This window comes from Schistocerca piceifrons, chromosome 2, assembly GCF_021461385.2.
Source record: "Schistocerca piceifrons isolate TAMUIC-IGC-003096 chromosome 2, iqSchPice1.1, whole genome shotgun sequence".
Taxonomy (NCBI): Eukaryota; Metazoa; Arthropoda; class Insecta; order Orthoptera; family Acrididae; genus Schistocerca; species Schistocerca piceifrons.
The window spans coordinates 892,808,551-892,830,677 of record NC_060139.1 but is presented as its reverse complement, the minus strand read 5'-3'; the positions used below and the strand labels follow the sequence as shown (position 1 = coordinate 892,830,677).

The 22,127-nt window shown below is 42.5% G+C and overlaps 1 protein-coding gene across 1 annotated transcript in view; it reads left to right on the top strand.

Moving 5' to 3' along the window:
• Positions 1 to 255: 255 nt before the first annotated feature.
• LOC124775971 (Down syndrome cell adhesion molecule-like) overlaps positions 256 to 22,127 on the top strand; it is a 150,114-nt gene continuing 128,242 nt past the window's right edge. Inside the window, exons 1-4 of the mRNA XM_047250812.1 lie at positions 256 to 270; positions 331 to 461; positions 8,356 to 8,531; positions 19,463 to 19,626. Coding sequence (XP_047106768.1) covers positions 256 to 270; positions 331 to 461; positions 8,356 to 8,531; positions 19,463 to 19,626 — 486 coding nt within the window. The remainder of the gene's footprint in view (positions 271 to 330; positions 462 to 8,355; positions 8,532 to 19,462; positions 19,627 to 22,127) is intronic.

The window sequence follows — 22,127 nt, the reverse complement described above, 5'->3', positions numbered from 1 at the left end:
TTACACACGGTAAAACGGCAAACATAAAATGCCTTTTGTTGCAGTAGTATCACCATTTTGATTTGACGTTCATTTAGTATTTTTTTATTTATGGCTGGTTTACAAAAAATATGCTACCTAGAATCTAAAACAAACTGTAAGACTTTTTAAGCTTCTTCACAATCATTGCTGTTTAAGTTTTGCCTCCGATCTGCGAGTGTGTTTTCAAAATACCGTACATCATTCATGCGCGGGCAGAAGGAATTCAATTGCCTCATGCCTGAGAGCAAGGTAGGAATGTTGAATTTGAATTTATATCTAGCCCAAATTCTAATGTGACCTATTTTCCAGATGCGTAGAATCTCCACTGTGTGTAGTATTTTGGTGGATGATAGCAAAGGACCATCTGTGACAGGCTACCTGTTGGCTACAGACCAATGTTCATATCCAAGGAGTGAAGGCAGCTACTCACTGAGTTTAGCGTAAACTGTACAGTCATAATGTGCATTTGGTGTATGAATATTTGTTTCAGCTTTGTAATCATTCAGTTTTGATTCACAGTACTTGTAAATCTTACTTAATAAATGTAAATTAATTTTACTGCACTTTATTTACGTGAGGACCGGCCTCGCCGCAGTGGCTATACCGGTTCTCGTGAAATCACCGAAGTTAAGCGCTGTCGGGCGTGGTCAGCACTTGGATGGGTGACCATCCTGGCCGCCATGCGCTATTGCCATTTTTCGGGGTGCACTCAGCCTCGTGATGCCAATTGAGGAGCTACTCGACCGAATAGTGGCGGCTTCGGTCAAGAATGCCATCATAACCACCGGGAGAGCGGTGTGCTGACCCCACGCCCCTCCTATGTGCATCCTCCACTGAGGATGACACAGCGGTCGGATGGTCTCGGTAGGCCACTCGTGGCCTGAAGACGAAGTGAGAGTACTTACATAATTATCGCTCTCACTTATGTAGTATTAGTGAGACATAAAACGATTTATAATGCACAAAAGGTCATATATGCGGCCACCAGCTGTCAGATTTGTTTAATACGCTAGAAGCAGTACTTGGCCAATCAGAAATGAGGCAGGGATTGTATTAGTCGAGTAATCACGTAAAATGTCAAAATAACAACTACGCTGAAACCTATAGTCTGGTGATTTTCTAAATGGTTGTAAACAGTTTATTACTGTTGTACGATTTATTACAAAACCTACGGAAAAGGATGAATTGACTAATAGAGAAGGAATGTTAACGAGATATCGGGTTTTGTTCGGGAAGGACCTCTCATCCAGTATGGAGAAAATCAAAGGAAGGAAATAGCTTTTTATATTTAACACAATGTAGATTAAACTTCAATTTTAAACGGTAATTACCGCATATTTTTTGCCTGTTACAGTTTACTTTTCTTAATCAGTTCATCATACACGTCTCTGGATTTCAGCGCCGTCTTACCTTGAATTCTCAGGTGTACATCGATAACTGCTGGTGGCAGTGGCATTCTTCGAAATTGAATTCATGTTGGTAGTACCACGGTATCTACTCGTCCATTATAGGTTGGGTCCTGACATGTCATCTTCCATTATTTAATACAGACACCTCGGTTTCACAATATTTAGTATTCTGCTGCACGCGGCATTGAAATGTGCCTCGTATGAAGAGGTTTTTTTAGAGATCTCTACCTGCCCCAAAATTTGTCGGCATTCAGATTATTTAATACAGGAACTTCAGCTTACAATGGTAATCACAACAAAATTTTACAATAGTACACATACTTATTGAAGTTGTCTTATAGGGTCTTGGCTTGTGCTGTGACCATCCTGTGGAAATAGAGAAGGAAAAATTGCTAAGAGGGAATATTTACTTCATATTTGCGTCTGCTGTTCACATAAAAGGTCTTTAAATAATCATTGACTACGTTGTTTTCTATTCTAACAGCACTGAATTAAAGTCGGTGAAGAAATGTAGGATCTTGATCGAATTTCGCTTAGGATATTTTTTATTCCCTTGTGCCAATGGATGAAATTTTCGATTTCTTATAAGGTGTCCATTCTCCTGCTCTACTCTGCATTATGCAGAACTTTAAGGTCGTTGATTTTGTGCACTAACCGACCTCTAGATTATGTCACATAAATATCCAATTGGATTCATGTCTGGTGATCTGAGTGGCCGCCCATTTCAATCCATAAAAATTCCATGACTGTTTGGGAACATGAAGTTCATGAATTGCCGCAAATGGTCTCCAAGTAGCCGAACATAACCATTCTCAGTCAATGATCGGTTCACCTGAACCAAATAGCCCAATACATTCTGTGTAAACACCAACCCACACCATGGTGGAGCCACCAACAGCTTGCACAATGCAATGCCGACAGCACTGGTCCATGGCTGCCAGGGGTCTGCGCCACACTCGAAATATACCACCAGGTCTTACAAACCGAAATCGGGACTCATTGGACCAGACCATGGGTTTCCAGTCGTTTAGGCCCCAACCTACTTGGCCATGAGCCCAGGATAGGCGCCTCAGGCCATGTCGTGCTGTCAGGAAGTGCACTCGCGACATACATCTGCTGCCATAGTACACTAACGTAAAATTTCACTCCCCATATTGGTCTCTGCACTATTGCATTTGTGTTGCTTGTCTGTTAGCTCTAACAACTCTACGCAAACTCTTCTACTCTCAGTCGTTAAGTGAAGGCAGTCGGCCACTGCTTTGTCCGTGGTAAAAAAGGTAATGCCCTAAATTGTTGTTCTCGGCACAGTCTTGACACTGTGGATCGCAGAATACTGAATTCCCTAACGATTACCGATATGGAATGCCCCATGCGTGTAGCTCCAACTACCATTCTGCATTGAAAGCATGTTAATTTCTATCGTGCACCCACAAACACCTCCGAATCCTTTTCAAATCAATCACTTGAGCGCTGATGACAGCTACACCAATGCACTGCCCATTTATTATTACTACCGCCATATGTATAACTGCATAACACTACCCCCTGACCTTTGTGGCCTTAGTGTACACACCAGGGACGTTCGGTAAGTAATGCAGCATTTTTTTGTCTTTTGTTTCGGTTAAAAAAATGCAGAATTTGTTGCAAAACGTTGTCGAATATTCGTTCTGTAGCGCTTGTGGTTTCGTGAACTTTCGACAGTTGGCGGTGCTATACGATAGCCTTTTAAATGAGGAGAGCAGTCATTGAATTTCTTTTGGAAGTATACCAGAGCACTGCAGATATGCACAGGCGCTTGTAGAGTGTCTACGGAGACCTGTCAGTGAACAAAAGCAAGGTGAGTCGTTCGCAAGGAGTCTGTCACCACTGCAACAAGATCGCGCACACCGATCTCTCGCGCTCCGGCCGGTCGCACACAGCTGCGTCTTCTGCACTGCTGTAACTTGTGGTCACTCTCATTCGTGATAACTGACTGACTGCAGTCAAACATCTCGCTGCGCAACAGGACGTCTCTGTTGGTAGTGCTGACAGTCTCGTCCTCCAGTTGGAGTACTCGAAGGTGTGAGCTGCCTGGGCTCCTGGCACCTAAAAGAAGAGCAAAAGGAGCAAAGAGTTAGGTCCAACTAAGGATGCGCTCCATGGGAAGCAGTACGTGGATGATGGATAGGTTGAAAATACAGAAAGATCCTTGCTTCGACGTCGTCCTGTAGAGTAGCGCCATTCGGGCCGCCGCATTGACCGGATATTATCTTCAAAAATATGGTGTTGTACGAAAAGAGTGGGGGTAAATAAAATGAATATGTTGTGTTACTGAATGCTCCTCGTACATTAAGGGGAGGTTTACTATCTTTGGTCCGAAAAAAGAATGTTCTTTGAGAATTTTTTTCACGGGATGTGTTATAGATATCATTGTCAAATTTGGTCAAAATGTTTATTGATACTTTCTCTCAAAACTGGATATCTTTTTCGACCGGAAATGTCGAAGAGCAAGGGCGGAAGTTCCGTCGCAACGAAACAAAATTTCGATGTAGACCTCAACGCGCGGTATGTCACACGTCAGCTGGCTGATCTGAAATCAGCGAAGTATACAAGATTCTTTAGGAGTTGTACCTCACTTAAGTTATTTGGACCATAGGAAACAAAATGGCGGCCATTTGAAGAAAAACACGGTTTTTTATCGATTTTTCGTCGGCCAAGTAAAAATACTTATAGTTGGTGGATCGGAATAAAAGTGATACAACTCCTAGACCACTTAGTTAGCTTCATCGGAAACAAAGAATCATACCAATCGGTTCAGTAGATTTGAAGTTACCATACCGCGCGATAAAAAAGAAACACGCGTTTAAAGTTTTGACTACATATAAATGCAATATTACGCAACTTACGTACAATCTGCTATTCCGGATCCACAAACTAGTCCTTGATCTTCCTCAAAGAGTGCGTTCTGCTCGATCCGGGCCACCCTGCTGTGCTCCAGAGCCGTTCGTACGGCCGGTGACAAGTGGTTTTCAGTCGCTTGAATCCAGTGGTCGTCCGAATGCTTGGCGAACTGCGTCGAATAGAGTCCCAGGGTGACGTCCATCGTTGTCATGGTCTTCAGAATTGCTGAATACCCTTCGTTGAAGCTGCTCACTGCCAGGAAAGTCACAGTCTCCACAGTCTTCGCGCCAGAATGCAAATGCTTGGGGGCTAACTTCCAAACATACAAGTTAAAACTTTCATTTTAGTTTTGTGTGTTTCCTCTCAAGCACCGATACAATAACTCGTCCTCCGAAAGAAAAAAAACTGGTGCGAGAAAAAGGCCGATTTCAAACAGGTGCATTTTTTTGTTCAACCGCGAGGAACAAACATTTCCGTTCCGTATTCGAAAAAACCGTTTCAGAGGTGGATTCTAAACACTTTTATGGATCCAAAAATGCAATTTAAAATAACGATTTTTTAACCAAAAGATAGTAACCCTTCCCTTAAGTAACAACACTAACTAGCCTCAACTTCGACCCGTCTCACGTTTTATTCATCCTTAAGCAGCGCAATTATTTAGTGTGTGTGTGTGTGTGTCTGTTCTTTCGGACACACGCTACATAAATATACAACTAAGGCGAAGACGGCCAGTGGTCTCCTCGGTGGAGACGCACATTAGACAAGAACGCTTATGGTTCAAATGGTTCAAATGGCTCTGAGCACTATGGGACTCAACTGCTGAGGTCATTAGTCCCCTAGAACTTAGAACTAGTTAAACCTAACTAACCTAAGGACATCACAAACATCCATGCCCGAGGCAGGATTCGAACCTGTGACCGTAGCGGTCTTGCGGTTCCAGACTGCAGCGCCTTTAACCGCACGGCCACTTCGACCGGCAACGCTTATGGGAATCGGCGGGAAAAGCTTATGGGAATCGGCGAAATACCGCGAGTAATGAGAATAGTGGGCAGGGGCACTGCTTTGGTAATGTGTCAATAAGTTGAGGATATGGATGTGATGTAAGGCGTGCTACAGAAGTCCGTACAGTTAAGAAAACCACTATGTCCGGATGGTTTAGTGGTCAGAGCATCTGCCCACTAAGCCGGATACCTGCGTTCAGTTGTCGGTCCGGCACAAATTTTCAACTTTCCCCATTGATTTAAATCAATGGCCATTCGCAGCCAGTGTCTGTAAATCCTTTATACTATGAGTCATAGTCGTCAGGAGAGGTAATAAAAATTTAATTTTTGCGCTATATATGTGCTTTTATCATCCTAAAGTTAGTATTAGATCGTTCTCTAAGTACATTTGTACCAGAGTGCCAACACTATTCGTAACATATTCTGAAGAAATATTAGTCTAATGACGGAAAATATATGTCCTTCTTATTTAATATTTTTAAATCGTGGCTTGTCACGCCGATGTTTTAAACCATGATCGATTTCTGCATGCTCGATCTGGTAATACTAGCTGTCAGTATGATGAAAATGCTCGTTTTGTGTGTCATGTTCGACCTTCAGATGTAGATGCCAACTTATAAAATGACTTTTATATTAATAATATGAATATTTATATATGTGTTTGGCGAGAGAGAGAAATTATTTTTTTGATTGAGATTTTTACTCTAAGTCGTAACTGGTACCTGAATTTTGGTTGCTGCCTCCTTGAATGACGAGCTTCTGCACCATTTGGTGATGTATTATAATGTGTAGGAAGTTATTGTTGTTTAAGATTTAAAATACGACTCTTTTAGTTACTTGGCCGTATTGCGGATAGCTTTGAGCCCAAGTTTCCGTAGCTTTTCATATCTAAGGGACCACTGTTGTAAGTAAATAAGATCAAACAGCAATCTGCTTTTCGTGAGAAAAGGAGATTGCTTGGCACACAAACTTGCTTCAAACTACACGTCCTGCTACGTAAAAATTGGTCAGTGGATTTCAGCACCATACTATTGTACAAGAACATAATCCAATTACTGTAATTAAGAAATTATGAGAGACTGTTACATGTTGGATGGAAACTATAGAGAATGCCTTTCTTTTCTTGTATTTTAGTGTACTTTGTACACTTACAGTTCTATCGATTGCTAGCCGGCGACGACAATGAAGTTCACCTCCTTTTTCAAAAACGAGATATTTCTATTCTTCACTTCCAGAAAATTTGTATACATAAATGTTTGGCAACTCTTGCAAATACTTTACTCAGTTTTATCTCTACAATAGCCATTTTCATTGCATGTAACAATACGTTCTGAGCGACGGCCTAGCAACACGTCCTCCTTCCACAAGATAGAGATTAACAGTCCTCTTTTTTTGATAAATCAATTGTCTATTTTTTAGAGTCCGTACTTATAGATTCACAACTACTATCGTTGCGGGAATTGCGCGCTAAAGAGTTTCTTGCTGTCCAGCGGCGCTTCGCTTCAAGTTTTTTTTTCCTTTATTAACTTTCGATTCCCCCCGAATGCGGTGGGCTGGCAGCAGCTTAGTACGCTGCTCTGCAGCCTACAGACTTTTTAAAACGTAAGATGAAGATAAGAAACAATAAAAGCAGGCGATAAAACGCTGACTTAAATTGTAGAACAGTGGAAAATTGTGGAAAGTTAAAACATAAAGCAAAGGGTTGGCAGTGCTAATAAAATACACAAGAAGCAGACAAGTAACATAGTAGACAGACAATTAAAAAAAACATGGCGACAGTCTGGTTTCTGTTCGCAAGAGATATAAAAATCACACCCAGCGACAGTATGATGTCCGTCGGCAACACTTCCGAAAAGACACACAACACTGAATACTCACTGTAAACACTGCACGAAAATGTCGGCACAAAGATGACACACCCTAGCCAAGGGCAGATGCGAAGGGGGACCTGGGCAGATGAGGTGGAAAACAAGGAGGGAGGAGAGGAAAAACGAAAGGGGGGGGAACCAAAGGAGGGAGAACTCATAAAGGGGGGGGGGGGGGCAGGGCAGACGCGAGAGGGAATGGGAAAAGGCAAAGGAGAGAAATGCACAATGACTTAAGGGAGAGAAGGGGGGGCAGAGGGGGCAGAGAGAGGGTAGGTGGGGAATGGAAAGGGGGGGGAGAGGGAGCCCAGGAAAAGGACAGAGAAAAGGAGGGGGAGTGAGGATCAGAGTTGATAGGAGGGAGAGAGGGCATCATCTGGGAGGGAGAGTTGATGGAAGCCACCTTGGGAAAGGAGGTGAAGGGTGTAGAGATGGAGGGTAGGGGGGACGCAACAGTGAAGATGTGGCAGGAGGTGGGGATTGGAGAGGAGAGGAGCAACTAGGGGGTGAGGGGGATCAAAGCGGTGGGAGGTGAAGAGTTCGAGGAATAGGGGCAGGTGGGGGAAAGGAACGAGGTCATAGACGATCCGTGTGAGGGACGGGAGGTGTATACAGAAGGCGAGGTGGAGTTAATGGCGCTCAAGGATCTGGAGGGAATTATAGAATTTGGGGGGGGGGGGGGGGAGATATCTAGGCGGGACTGGCCTAACAGCGGATGGGACAGATTAAGGATTTGTTGGTGTCGAGGATGGTAGAGGGGTGCAACCCCCATGTCCAGCCAGAGAGGAGTTTGAGGAGTCGGAGGCGGTTGTGGGCTCTGGATTGGAAGTAGCGGAGATGAGGGATCCAGGTGAGGGGACAGTCAATGGTGAGGCCACGGTACGTGAGGGTGGGGGTGAGGCAGACAGAGTGGGCGCAGACGGTAAGGGAGAAATCCAGGAGCCAGGAAGAGCGAGTGGTACGACCTACGATGATTGCCTGCTCACTTCAAGTACTTTTTGAATCACATTTACAATAAGGTATTTACATACATTACTGAGCTTCTCAGAATAAAATCAGGCACAAATTAGTTTTAAAAAAGCAGTGAGGCACACATAACATTCCAAACTAAATGACACATTCGCCTGATACGGTTAGTTAGTTTGACCGTGAACTGTACGTGGCGCCCTGTGTCGGCAGGTGGTACCGCGGCGGCGGCGACTCTGTGACGGCGGTGCTGCTGGGGGACCGCGTGCGCCAGGCGGGCGGCAGCCTCTACTTCCGGCAGGTGGCGCTGGCCGACGCCGGGCGCTACACCTGCCTCGTCAACAACTCCGTGGGCATGCAGCGCGCGCTCACCACTCTGGTCGTCACAGGTCAGCCGGAGCTGCTCTCTACACGCCGTTCCGCCACAGCTGACAGCTCATTAGTTCTTTCTTGAAGCCTCAGTCGTCTTTTGTAAACTCACGATGTACTTACCATTTATTGTCATCACTCTTCAGGTAGGTTGTCTCTAAACTCTTGTTCTAGAGTGACACGTACTCACAATGTCCCCTATTATTTGTTGGGTATTTTCTAAACTCTGTCTTCCCCTACAATGTTTGCCCTCCACAACTACCTACAGTACATGCCTCTGAGCACCATGGGACTTAACATCAGAGGTCATCAGTCCCCTAGAACTTAGAACTACTTAAACCTAACTAACCTAAGGACATCACACACATCCATGCCCGAGGTAGGATTCGAACCTGCGACCGTTGCAGTCACGCGGTTCCAGAGTGAAGCGCCTAGAACCGCTCGGCCACCTCGGCCGGCTGCCTAGTACGGTGATGCGTGTCTCTCTCATCACTCACCTACGCTCTGTCTACAAGGATGTGACTTCACTTCATTTCAATTATAGCCTGCGGTTCATACTAGCAGATATCTTCTAGCAAAAAATAGTCCTTTGCGTGTGCTTAGGTGCGTCTTCGTTTCCCTACCGTAATTTAAATATCATTCAATTTCTTCCACTACTAACTTGTCTCTAATTTTGGTAAGTTTATCGCTAAGGCCATTTTTGCTATTTATCAATATTTTCGTCTTCTGTCTGTTTATTCTGAGTCCACACTCTGTGCACATTACAAGACTGTAATTCAATGACGATACTAATGCCATAAGCGAAGTTATTTATATCCTTTCGCTCTGAATTTTAATCCCACTCCTAAAGCCTCCTTTTATTTTCGTTGTCATTACTTCTTCGATGTCCGTGTTGAACAGTAGAGCGAAACATTGCATCCTTTCCTTACATCCTGTTTTATTCGTCAACCTGTCTTTTGGTCATCCATTCTTACTATTCCTTCTTCGTTCTTGTTAAATGGCCATAGGCACTATGATACTCAACATTTGAGACCATCAGTCCCCTAGACTTAGAACTATATATGCGTATTAAACATAAGGACATCACACACATCCACACACGAGGCAGGATTCGGACCTGCGACAGTAGCAGCCGCGTGGTTCCCGATTGAAGCGCCTAGAACCACTCGGCCACAGCAATACTTATACTTCTTCTACCGGCTTGCACTATTTTGCATTGTCGAACGCTACTTTTAGCTCGGCATACCTTGTGAAACGTGTTTATGATGTTCCTTAAGTGCTGCCTTCATTATCAAGCACAATGTTTGAACTGATCTATGTTGCCTTAAATTTCCTAGCGTATATGATAATCTAAATAAGGCTCAATTTCATTTTTCATTTTCTGTGTATTACTATTATCAGCAACTTGGCTGCATGAACAGCTAATTGTCCAGTAGTTCTCGTATTTATCTGCCTTTGATGTCGTCGAAACTGTGAGGATGAGAATTTTCAGAAAGACAAGTAGTACTACTTCAGTCTCATAGACCTTACACATTAATCTGAACAATCATTTCAAATTCCGAACGGACATTATCTATCCCTTCTGCCTTTGTTTTTCGCTAGACTTCTGAAGTTTTGTCGAGCTCTAATATTAAATACCCTGTGCCATCAAAATCGACATCCTTTCCTTCTTCTATCACTTTAGCGGACAGTCTCTCTCCCTTGTAGGGGCCCTCAGTGTAGTATATTCACTCATCCACTCTCTTTTCTGCGATTGATAGTAGAATTCCTCTCAGTCCTATTGTTGACACCCTAGTTTTCAGTTTCACGAAAATTTATTTTTATTTCTGAAATTGATTAATCTGTCCATACGTCGACCAGTTCTCTTTCGATTCGTTTACAGAACACGTGTAGCGCACTAAACTCGGAACAAACGTACGTGAATATGATTCTCAAACGAACAGAGAGCATGTCTTGTAACAGCACGTTTCACATCCATGATCGAGGTGGAGCTTAGCGATGAAGGAATACTACGTGGAAACCACAGATGTCATCAGCATGAAGTCTCTGTCGACGTGTCAGTCTCATTCTGAAAGTTTTATCTGCACTCATTGTTAACAACCTGTACTTTCAGGATGCTTCCGTTTAGCACATCATACACTGCCTGCAAAAATGTAACGCACCTAGTAGGTGAAGACAAACTTAAATGAAACTTTACGGGTTGAGAGGATACGTGGTGTTACTTCATTGATTACAAAACGGACTGAAATTTGGAAAGAAACTGGCAATGTAAGCCCACTTCACAGTATGGCGTTGTATCCCCACTGGCCTGAATGCATGCACCCATCCTGCTGGGAAAGGTGTTATAAGGACTTCGTATTCTCCCCCGAGGCAAACCGGTCCACAAGGGTTGTAACTGTCTTTGATATCTTGGATAGTGGCACTGGGACGGAATGCTTAGAATATCGTATAGTGCTTGGTTAGTCTCTATTGGTTCGCTGATCCAAACATAGACGTCGAAGTTACAGACGATGTGATCCGGTGTTCCTATGCGACCACACTGGCAGATGTCTTTCCTAATGAACCTCTACAGGTAAACTGAATACGGGAAAGGTTCTGTGGAAGAAAAATACGCCCGCTCCATTACAGATTGGAAGAAGATAGCAGCAGAGCACCACCGATACGATATTTCCCAGTACGGCAAAGCAGTATGACCATGTGCACACCAAAAGCTCATTTTCTGAGTATTGGGCCAACTTTCTATTTGATCTGTTGGGCAGCTTGTATGTACTAAAGAAAAAGGAAAATAGAATTTAAAATAATAATCTAAGTTCCATTGGGGTGTCAAAAAGTGTTGCTTAAAATAACGAAGAGGAAAGAGTGAGAGCTCTTGTAATGATTAGGTAGGGAAGACAAATTACAGAAAATGGCTCTGAGCACTATGGGACTTAACATCTGAGGTCATCAGTCCCCTAGAACGTAGAACTGCTTAAACCTAACTAACCTAAGGACATCACACACATCCATGCCCGCGGCAGGATTCGAACCTGCGACCGTAGCGGTCGCGTGGTTCCAGACTGAAGCGCCTAGAACCGCTCGGCCACACTGGCCGGCGACAAATTACGTTATATAAATGTATTTTTGTTAGCTTTTACAAGCGTTTATCTTTTTCTTCCTTGGGCATAACGAATGTTCATTCGAAGGAGACTTCTTCATACATACGTCTTCGTGTTTCGGTTGTGGGCGAATTACTTTGCTATAGAGGTTACTTCACATGACTCCAGCATCGCATTTAATTCAGACCAGACACTGAGATATCGAAACAAAGTGGTAGTGCAGATAGGTGAGCACTTTTCTGTAAGGCTAATACACATTTTATCTAAATTTTTATTTATTTACTTGTTTACAGCTGGTTTATGTATACGTCTGCTACTTAGAATTGAAAGCTGATAGTAATTTTTTGTTGTGAATACTTAGTTCTACTCTGTAATTTCGTTTGAAAATTATTTGAAAGCGATAACGAACTCACTAATTCATTAACAACTAGGGTGACACTACTTTTTAACGAGATTTATTAACATAATAACTACTCACTGATTGCCAGTTGCCGGCCGGTGTGGCCGAGCGGTGTTAGGCGCTTCAGTCTGGAACCGCGCGACCGCTACGGTCGCAGGTTCGAATCCTGCCTCGGGCATGGATGTGTGTGATGTCCTTAGTAGTTCTAAGTAGTTCTTAGTTCTGGGGGACTGATGACCCCAGATGTTAAGTCCCATAGCGCTCAGAGCCATTTGAATCATTTTTCATTACCAGTTAAGATGTCGATCCTTCTTTAACCGTGCTTGCTTCACAAACAGATACCGCCAGGTTTGCGACCTTCGGCACTTCCATAGTGTTTCTGGAGTTCGAAGAATTATAACCAGGCTGAATCGATCGAATCCGATAACTTCTGCAGTTCTTTAAGAGACTCCATTGACACGGTCCTGAAATTCTGAAGATGCCTCCATGACTGCAGTAAGGACTCACGCAGCAACAACGGCTAGTGGCCAGTCTTCTAGTTACCTTTGATCACTGTACAACAACATGCTGCGGACGACTGTCTCGGGGTCCTCAGAAGTAGCTCCTGGAACTTCCCAACAAGACCTGTCTGCATTGTGGTCTTCACTTACACATGTTTCCTTTTTCTGGGTAATCACTGCTATTCCTCTCTTGTCCTTGAAGATAAATCTCCAGCTCTCTCTTGGGTACCTTCGCGGCTCTTCGATTTATCTTGTGCCACTTTGCTTCGTCCCGTACGATGGATGCTGTCTACTGTTTCCTCGTCTGTTTCAGCTCTTTAAAATAAATACAGTGCTGATCAATATCGTCCGCCGTTCCAGTTTACTCAAAGTCACAGTTACCGTTAATTGGACGCCTCATTCTGTTCAGATACGCAGTACGCCAGATAGTGTCCATGTAACGTAACGAAATGGATCGTATCCTTCGATGGCAAAATGCACTTCATTTGAAGTGATTGCCATGGACTGGAAAAGAACTCCTGCGTCCTATACCTCCTGCTAATCTCGATTTGTACATGAATTGGTTTTCTGCTTGGCGTTTCCTCGTTACTCCAGTATTTCTATTACTTTATCTGCGTTACCTATTATTAATCTATATTGTCCTCCCTACTTTCTGTTTACAAGATCTAGAAGATAAAGGGTGGAGAGGTACGTGTTTTGACGGGTGATAGCATTAGTGATTCTGAAGAGAAAAGTTGATGTGGTAATATGCCCTATTCCGAATGGTTTCCAAGATAGAACGCTTTTAATGTACGTTTCTGTTTATTTTCTGTATTATTCATTGTCATTGTTCACAACGTACCACAGTAATATAGAGGAAGATGAGACGAACATTGTGATAAAGGACGCTTGTGGTCTATCAGGTGGGAAAACTACCTCAAATAGACCTGCAAAAAGCACCTAAGCTAAGATTTTCAATATTCTCGCGATCTCTGCGCACAAACTGTTAGTTCGACACAGAAAGAACCTTTTTTGTAGCAAATTTAATTTAGTTTAATTGTATACTGAAACTGGAGTGTGCGTTTTTCCAGTTATTAAAGATAAACGTACAAAAGTGATACTAAACGTGTTCCATCTGGGAAACCATTCGCCATATGGCATACGTCCACATGAAGTTTTTTGTTCAGAATCACTAATACTGTCGCATCTCGAAGCATGTACCTTTCCTCCTGAAACACCCTGTATATTCCTAATACTGAGAGAAGGGATTGCGTAGAAATGGTCGTGTATGCACCGCTAAGCTTCAGTAATCTGTTCCTGTACACACTGCGTAGAGCTAATTCAGATTTAATTAGTCTTGCTTTATGCGCCCACGCACTTGCAGAGTAATCTATTTATAGAAGAAGTTACCTTTGCGATACACTCTGATGATCTCCAGAGGTGGACGTAATCGCTGCAGTTTCGTTCATCGGACGTAGAGTAATTTGACCGACAAATTTTTATGAAAATTTTGCTATTCATCGACATTCAAGCCCAAATAACTTACTACGGCACATTTATTGAACGAAATATTGTTTATTCTTCAGTTGGCCTTTTAGTCCATGATAATATTTCTTTGAACAAAATGTATATTGTTTTATTGGCACCTGTTTGAAAATTATTTTCCAAACACCATGAGAGAAACCATGCCATAACAGGTCGACAATTTTTTTTTAGTTTTGTCCCAGTGCTCCCTTCTCACTACTATCATCAGATCTTGCCGGATACAATGCAGCCTTCTGCTTGGAACTATTCACTTATGTTGAGTAAGAGAGAGCCAATATCTTAGAACTTTGATCCAAATACAGAGCCCCGTGGACAACTTTTAGTGGCACGTTTCTGCATTGCTCGGTCAGATGAGGGTGGCTTTCCTTCCTCTGTAACAGTCTCGGTGCCTCAGGTAGAACTTTGTTTGCCACCCTATTATCTACAGTAAGAGAACAAAGGCGACCGCCGTACAATGTCAAAAGCTGCGGCTTTAAAGGATGTAACAGGTCTACTAAAGAGACTCTGTTCACAACGCTTGTACGTCCTCTGCTAAATTATTGCTGTGCAGTATGGGATGTTTACCAGATAGGATTGACGGGGACGTCGAAAAAGTTGAAATAATTTTGCATTATCGCGAGATAGGGTAGAGAATGTAACGAGTGTTGTATGTGAGTTCGGGAGGCAGTCATTAAAACAAAGGCGTTTCTCGACGTCACGATATCTTTGCGGGAAACTTCAATCTCCAACGTTCTCCGGCGAATGTGAAAATATTATGTCGACATCCACCTACACAGATAGAAATGACCATTCACATAAAATAAAAAAAACCAGAGCTCCCATGGAGAGATTTTAGTGTTTATTTTTCCCACTTGCTGTTCTAGAAACAGAAACGTTAGAGAAATGGAGTGGATGTTGTTCAGTGAACTCTCTGCCAGGCTCTCATTTGTGAATTGCAGAGTAGTTATGTAGATTCATATCTTTCACCACACCAGACATGTTCGCTTCCTCTGCTGTGTTGATTAGACTTAGTGGCTGCCTTATGGCATCTCTGATGGACTCGCCTTTTCTATATCGGAACTGATTGTGTGATGCGTCACGTCAGCTACGTTTGTATGGTTTTTAAGCCTACAGCGTAGCAACTTCGCATGTCTTTCCCGTAATCTATTTAATACGTATATCGGCCTGTAAGAGTTTGTTTCCTTGGGCTCACCGTCTGCTCTTGTTCTAAATACTTCTGCTGTAATCCATAATCTAGATATACTTTATTACAGTAAGCATTCACTTAGCAGTGCTGTAAGGTACCGAAATAATGCTGCTGCTCATCGCTTGTAATACCTCTGCGTTTATTGCATCCGGGCCTGAAGCTTTCCGTTTATTTATTTATTTATTTATTTTAATGCGTCAAACACGTCTGCGGTTTACAGGATTGCTACTATGTCGTTTCTGTAGGGAGCTCCCTTCTCTGTCTGTAACTGGCGATGCTACATTGCATCTTCAACATTGTTGTCGTCCTGGAGGAATGCCTTCATAAGTAATTTGTCTGAAGATTTCTAGTCAGCAAGGATTGTCCCATCTTCATTTTCAATACTAATAACGCAGTTGATGATTTAATTTGGTTTGCCACAATTCTGTAGGACATTCCTTACGCCATCTACTTGGAATTCATGTTTAAAACAGCTCTACTCTCAGTTTTGTTAAGAGGGCTAGGTTTATTGTTGTTCTATCCTCATGATACACTCTGCTCCTAGCCCCGTTGATTTTTATCTGCAGTGGAAGTCAGATTTCATAACCACTAGGAGCTGCTGATGAAACGATACTTTGTTAAATTCCTGTTTGTACCATCTGATCATCTTCAGGTATCATAAATTTATTCACAAAAGTCTACAAATCACAATGTTCCTACCGTGGCATCAAATAAAATGAAAGCCATTCTGCGTCAATGCTGACAGTAATATAATTTCAGAAGCACTGACAAAATTCATCAGTCATCGTACACAAAATCGGGTCCCACCTTTTAGTGGGGAGTACATGCCGCATCACAGCCTAAAGTGTGATTGTTTGAAGCGAACAAGTCTTTTTATGAAAATATGTATTTCTTAACGATATTAGTCTCATGTGTAATACTTTTGTGAAATGTATAAAACTGTGACAAAATATCAGATGACTACCACTGCGACTTCGATTTACACAATAACTTTATCTCGGAACTCTTCCATTTGGTCCGTGTTTGCGTAGAAAAACAACAATATGAGAATTGTGAATCCGCCTTAATGTAAAACACTTTTTGTTGTTTGTCTGGTTATTTATTCCCCAAATTAGTTTCAGGGACAAATATCATCATCATCAGTGGGTTCTTTAAATCTTATTTATTGTACGTTAGAGCATATTTTTAAGAATTATAGTCGCTGTTTCGGGTATGTTTTCTGTGATTCTTGGGTTCAAATGGCTGTGAGCACTATGGGACGTAACATCTGAGGTCATCAGTCCCCTAGAATTTGTTGTTGTTGTTGTTGTGGTCTTCAGTCCTGAGACTGGTTTGATGCAGCTCTCCCTGCTACTCGATCCTGTGCAAGCTTCTTCACCTCCCAGTGCCTACTGCAACCAACATCCTTCTGAATCTGCTTGGTGTATTCATCTCTTGGTCTCCCTCTACGATTTTTACCCTCCATGCTGCCCTCCAAGCTAAATTGGTGATCCCTTGATGCCTCAGAACATGTCCTAACAATCGATCCCTTCTTCTAGTCAAGTTGTGCCACAAGCTCCTCTTCTCCCCAATTCTATTCAATACCTTCTCATTAGTTATGTGATCTACCCATCTTCAGCATTCTTCTGTAGCACCACATTTCGAAAGCTTCTATTCTCTTCCTGTCCAAACCATTTATCATCCATGTTTCACTTCCATACATGGCTACACTCCATACAAATACTTTCAGAAACGACTTCCTGACACTTAAATCTATACTCGATGTTAACAAATTTCTCTTCCTCAGAAACGCTTTCCTTGCCATTGACAGTCTACATTTTATATCCTCTACTTCGACCATCATCAGTTATTTTGCTCCCCAAATAACAAAACTCCTTTACTACTTTAAGTGTCTCATTTCCTAATCTAATACCCTCAGCATCTCCCGACATAGTTCGACTACATTCCATTATCCTCGTTTTGCCCTTGTTGATGTTCATCTTATATCCCCCTTTCAAGACGCTATCCTTTCCGTTCAACTGCTCTTACAAGTCCTTTGCTGTCTCCGACAGAATTACAATGTCATCGGCAAACCTCAAGGTTTTTATTTCTTCTCCGTGGATTTTAATACCTACTCCAAATTTTTCTTTTGTTTCCTTCATTGCTTGCTCAATATACAGATTGAATAACATCGGGGAGATGCTACAACCTTGTCTCACTCCCTTCCCAACGACTGCTTCCCTTTCATGCCCCTTGGTTTCTGTACAAATTGTAAATAGCCTTTCGCTCTCTGTATTTTACCCCTGCCACATTCAGAATCTCAAAGAGAGTATTCCAGTCAACATTGTCAAAAGCTTTCTCTAAGTCTACAAATGCTAGAAATGTAGGTTTGCTTTTCCTTAATCTAGTTTCCAAGATAAGTCGTAGGGTCAGTATTGCCTCACGTGTTCCAGTATTTCTACGGAATCCAAACTGATCTTTTCCGAGGTCGGCTTCTACTAGTTTTTTCATTCGTCCGTAAAGAATTCGCGTTAGTATTTTGCACCCGTGACTTATTAAACAGGACATCACACACATCCATGCCCGAGGCAGGATTCGAACCTGCGACCGTAGCAGTCGCGCGGTTCCGGACTGCATTGCCTAGAACCGCTCGGCCACCGCGGCCGGAATCTGAGATTTTTCTGTTGCCGTTTTTCTCGGCATACATTACGCCATTTGCAAGTTCTTTAGAGGACATGCAGCTAATTTCATACACAGAAAAGCAACTTTCGCACTCTCTTTATGATCGAAATGTTTTGGATCATAAAGTGTGAAAGTTGTGCTTTTCTGTGTATAAAATTAGTTGTATGCAGATGACATGATCTATGCTGAGAAAAAGCGCAACAGAAGAATTACATGAAATATGCCACAAAAAGCGACAACATTTCATAAGAATATGCAATAACAAAATAACTCAGATTTAAAGAATCCACTAATGATTGCGACTTTTGTCGCTGAAGCTAGTTTGGAGAAAAAAGAAGTGAACAAATAACAAAAAGTGTTTTGCATTAAGGCGGACTCATAATTCCCAGATTCTTGTTTTTCGGATTACACTTTTGCAATAAAGGCAATGGTGTCCAGACTTTCAGAATTTTTAATACTGTCTTCATATGAGAATAACTGAAGCTGTATGTACCCTTCATGCACGTAAGCTCTCCAGACCAAAAATTAGTTACCCCAGTGCACATGCACCGATGACTCGTCAAATTTTTATAGAAGGCGCGGCGATCGAGTCACGCGCTCAACCGCGCGAGAGTGAGGCAGCAGCAATCAGTGGGTCGTTTATGTTTCAAGCGGATGTGGGTACGTGTAAGGACGTGAAAGACTAGCTAATACGGGCAATCGTGTTTGGGAGTGCCGCTTGCCGTACGGTGTGTGAAGTTGCTGGATCTGTTGATGTTTCGCGGAGGGCTCTTCAACACTGATAAGCAGCGGTTTAACACACACGGCCACGAAGTCAGAATTGTGAGCGGACAAAGGTCCTGACTGAGTAGACCGGAGACTCATTTCACTGCTTGTGAATCAAAATCGCTTCCGAAGCTGGCGGCAATTGCTGCAAGCAGTGAATGAAGATCCACCCCAAACTGTAAGTGAAAGAACACTGCGACGGAAACTGCATGCGATGAACATTTGAATAGGTCACCTCGAAAGAGACCACTGATCACACAGGCACAAAAAGACAACAACAGCAAAGACCATTGGGCTGGAAGAAAATGTATCTGATTTTCTGACCAGTGCCCCACCTATTACATCTCAACTGGCTTCCCAAATCACCTGACTTGAACACTACAAAAAATCTATGGGACCTGTAAACGGGTAAAACGCCGACTTCGGCATCGCCGCAGTTTGGTGGCACTGCCCGATCAGTGGCTTAAGCAACGTACCTGCACAGCCTTGTGGACTCACTCTCTAACCGAATCCATGCGATTATCAAGTGCACGGGCGGCAGTATTCGGTATTAAATGATGCTTGTAAAGATTTCTCTAATGGTGATTAATTTTTTGCCCGGTGCCCTTATACAAGTCTTTCCCATGAAGCAAAATAGCTGATCACTGTTTCGGGAGGCTTGAATTAAATGTATATGAGTCCTTGGGGCCTCACACATAGAGCATCCGACAGTGCCCCTGAGACCAACAACAACAAGAAAAATAGAGACTTGAAGTAAGCTGTCGTTCCCCGGAAGTTACTAATATGCCTCTGAGCTGTTCTTTCTTTGGCACTGTTGCAGCCCCGCTTTCGGCACACGTGACCCCGCAGCAGCAGACGGTGTCCCTGGGACAGCCTGCCAACCTCAGCTGCACCACCGAGGGCCATCCCCAGCTGGCCGTCTCCTGGCTCAAGGACGGACGACCCCTCAAGGTCTCGCAGAGGGTGCAGCTGCTCACCGACAAGGTTATCAACACCTTAATCTCTTGCGTCGTCTCCAAAAACTTCTTCCGAATGTTGTACGATGTAATAATGTGAAATATACCATGCTTCGTCCACTATATAAAGCGGTCTTAACCTGGAGGTACTGTAGCAAAACGTGTTTTAATTATAATGTGCTGTCTTCACTATTGCCCCTGTAGTTTCTTCACCCATTAAGTGACACTGTCATCTATAATTATCACTGATTTAAATGCTGTTCCTTAGTTCATTCACTGCAAACAATTGATTGTATTGGTATTAATATATTCACATGAGTTTCTCTGATAAGTTTGAATATCATTTTATCAAGAACGGAATACTGGGACAACTACAAAGTGAAGAACTGCGCACACTGGGCGATAAAAAAGCTTTCAAAGTAGGCATTCCGTTTGAAAAGCTACAAATCACACAAGAACCAAAATTCTGGCCTCTGTGGACAGTCATCTCCCAGAAAGAGAAATGGGTTTCAGATCCGAGAGATCAACACTTACGGCAGTCAGGATTCTTCTAAGCAAAGTCGACGAAGCGCTACAAAAGAAACAAATGTTCTACAGAGTGTTCATAGACTTTACCAAAGCCTTTGACCTACTGGAAAGACATCTCATAGTCCGAAAACTGGAAAACACAATGGGAGAAGATAGCGTATGGGCTAGAATAATCAAGTCAGTCCTCGAATACAACTTAATCACAATATCAGACAACCTCTCTTTTTCCAACCTCATTCTGCAATCGAACGGAGTCTTACAGTGTGACCCAATGAGCCTTTTGCTGTACATTCTTGCCACTAAAGAAGTACTCTGAACTGGAGAAAATGAAGATGTATACGTACATGCATACGCTGATGACAGATATACAGAAGCTGCAGGAAATCATTGAGAAAACAGATAAATAGTACAGTGAACACAAACTACACATATACATAACAAAGACAGAAATGGTGATTTTTAGAAAAGGAGGCAAAACACCCAAGAATGCGGAAAACAACATTAGAGGACAAAAATCAAAATCTCATCAGACTTTAAATACCTAGGGGTGACATTGTAACCAACAGCCAAATGCTTCAGAAAACATACAACAGAACGTGCATCCCAAGCAATAATAGCAATACAGGACATCAAAATCATCCGCCTACTCAGTCTAGAAACAGTCATGAAATTATTCAACGCAAAAGTATTGCCAATCCTGGCCTATTGGATGGAGGTTATATGGGCCCATCTGACAGAAATAAATCTAGAAACACTAGAAAAGGTAAAATCTTAGAAAAGGTAAAATCTACTTATCTAAAAAGAGCACTAGGTCTCTCAAAGACAGCAAGATCTAGACTAGTGTACCTGCTAGCGAGAGACACATTCCTAATTGAAGATATCAATCTTTGATATATGATACCACACACCATGGCTTCCAGAAATCAACTGAAGTTCATGGAGCACAAACGAGAAAAAGTATGGCCGGAGTTCTATTGCACCGAAGCAATGGCGAACCGCTCATGGACAGAACCAAACTTCGAGCTGCAACATGTCGTAACTAGACTTTCTTTTCACGGCTTTCATCATCTAACTTACAAAAACAAAACTTATCACAACCCAACCACAACATGTGTATGTGAACTGTGTAACGAAGCATGTGAATGATATCACACAGAACTCTGCAGTAAAAGAGTGAAATCGACAAATGATAATGCAGAAAAGTAAAATGTAGATGTAAATGTAAAATGTTACGAAAAGTAACTGTATATGGCAATTTGGCTGCAATTTTATTAAATAAAAATATCATTTTTTCGATCGATACGCATGAGATGTCGGTTAACAACTGAGTAATACTATGAATATTTGCCGATGGTCTTTGAGGCACTAGTCTTCAGAGCTTGGTCAGTGTTCAGCTGGTATTTGTCACCCGTGGGCGTCCTCTTGCGATACCTTCTGCTGTAAATGACTGTAAGTTCAATTCACAGTAACATCTCCTACACTGGAAAGAGTAAATTCAATACGAGAGTCGTTTGCGAGTACTGTACACTTAAAGTTAGTTTTCTTCAGCGCCGTACATGTACATTGATTTGGATTTGACGTCCCATCGACATCGAGGTCATCAGAGACGCAGCACAGACTCGGAATGTTTCAAGGATGGGGAAGGAAATCGGCCGTGCCCTTTCGAAGGAGCCATCCCGGAATTTGCCTGGAACGATTTAGGGAAATCACGGGAAACATAAAACTGGACGGTTGGACGCATATTTTAACCATTGGCCTCCCGCAAGCGAGACTAGTGTGCTAACGACTTAACCACTCTGTACATGCAAGCAAATAGATGACCGTGAATTCAGTTCCTAGTTATATACAATTTTACTAATTATATACTGGGCAGCGCTCCTCCTAATGAAGAATGAACATCGCAGATACTACTTTTCCACATATTATCTCGAAAATGCTAGTCACTGAAGTTTATGCACGCAATTGAACGTGATACGCATTGTATTTACTGACTTTTTGTTA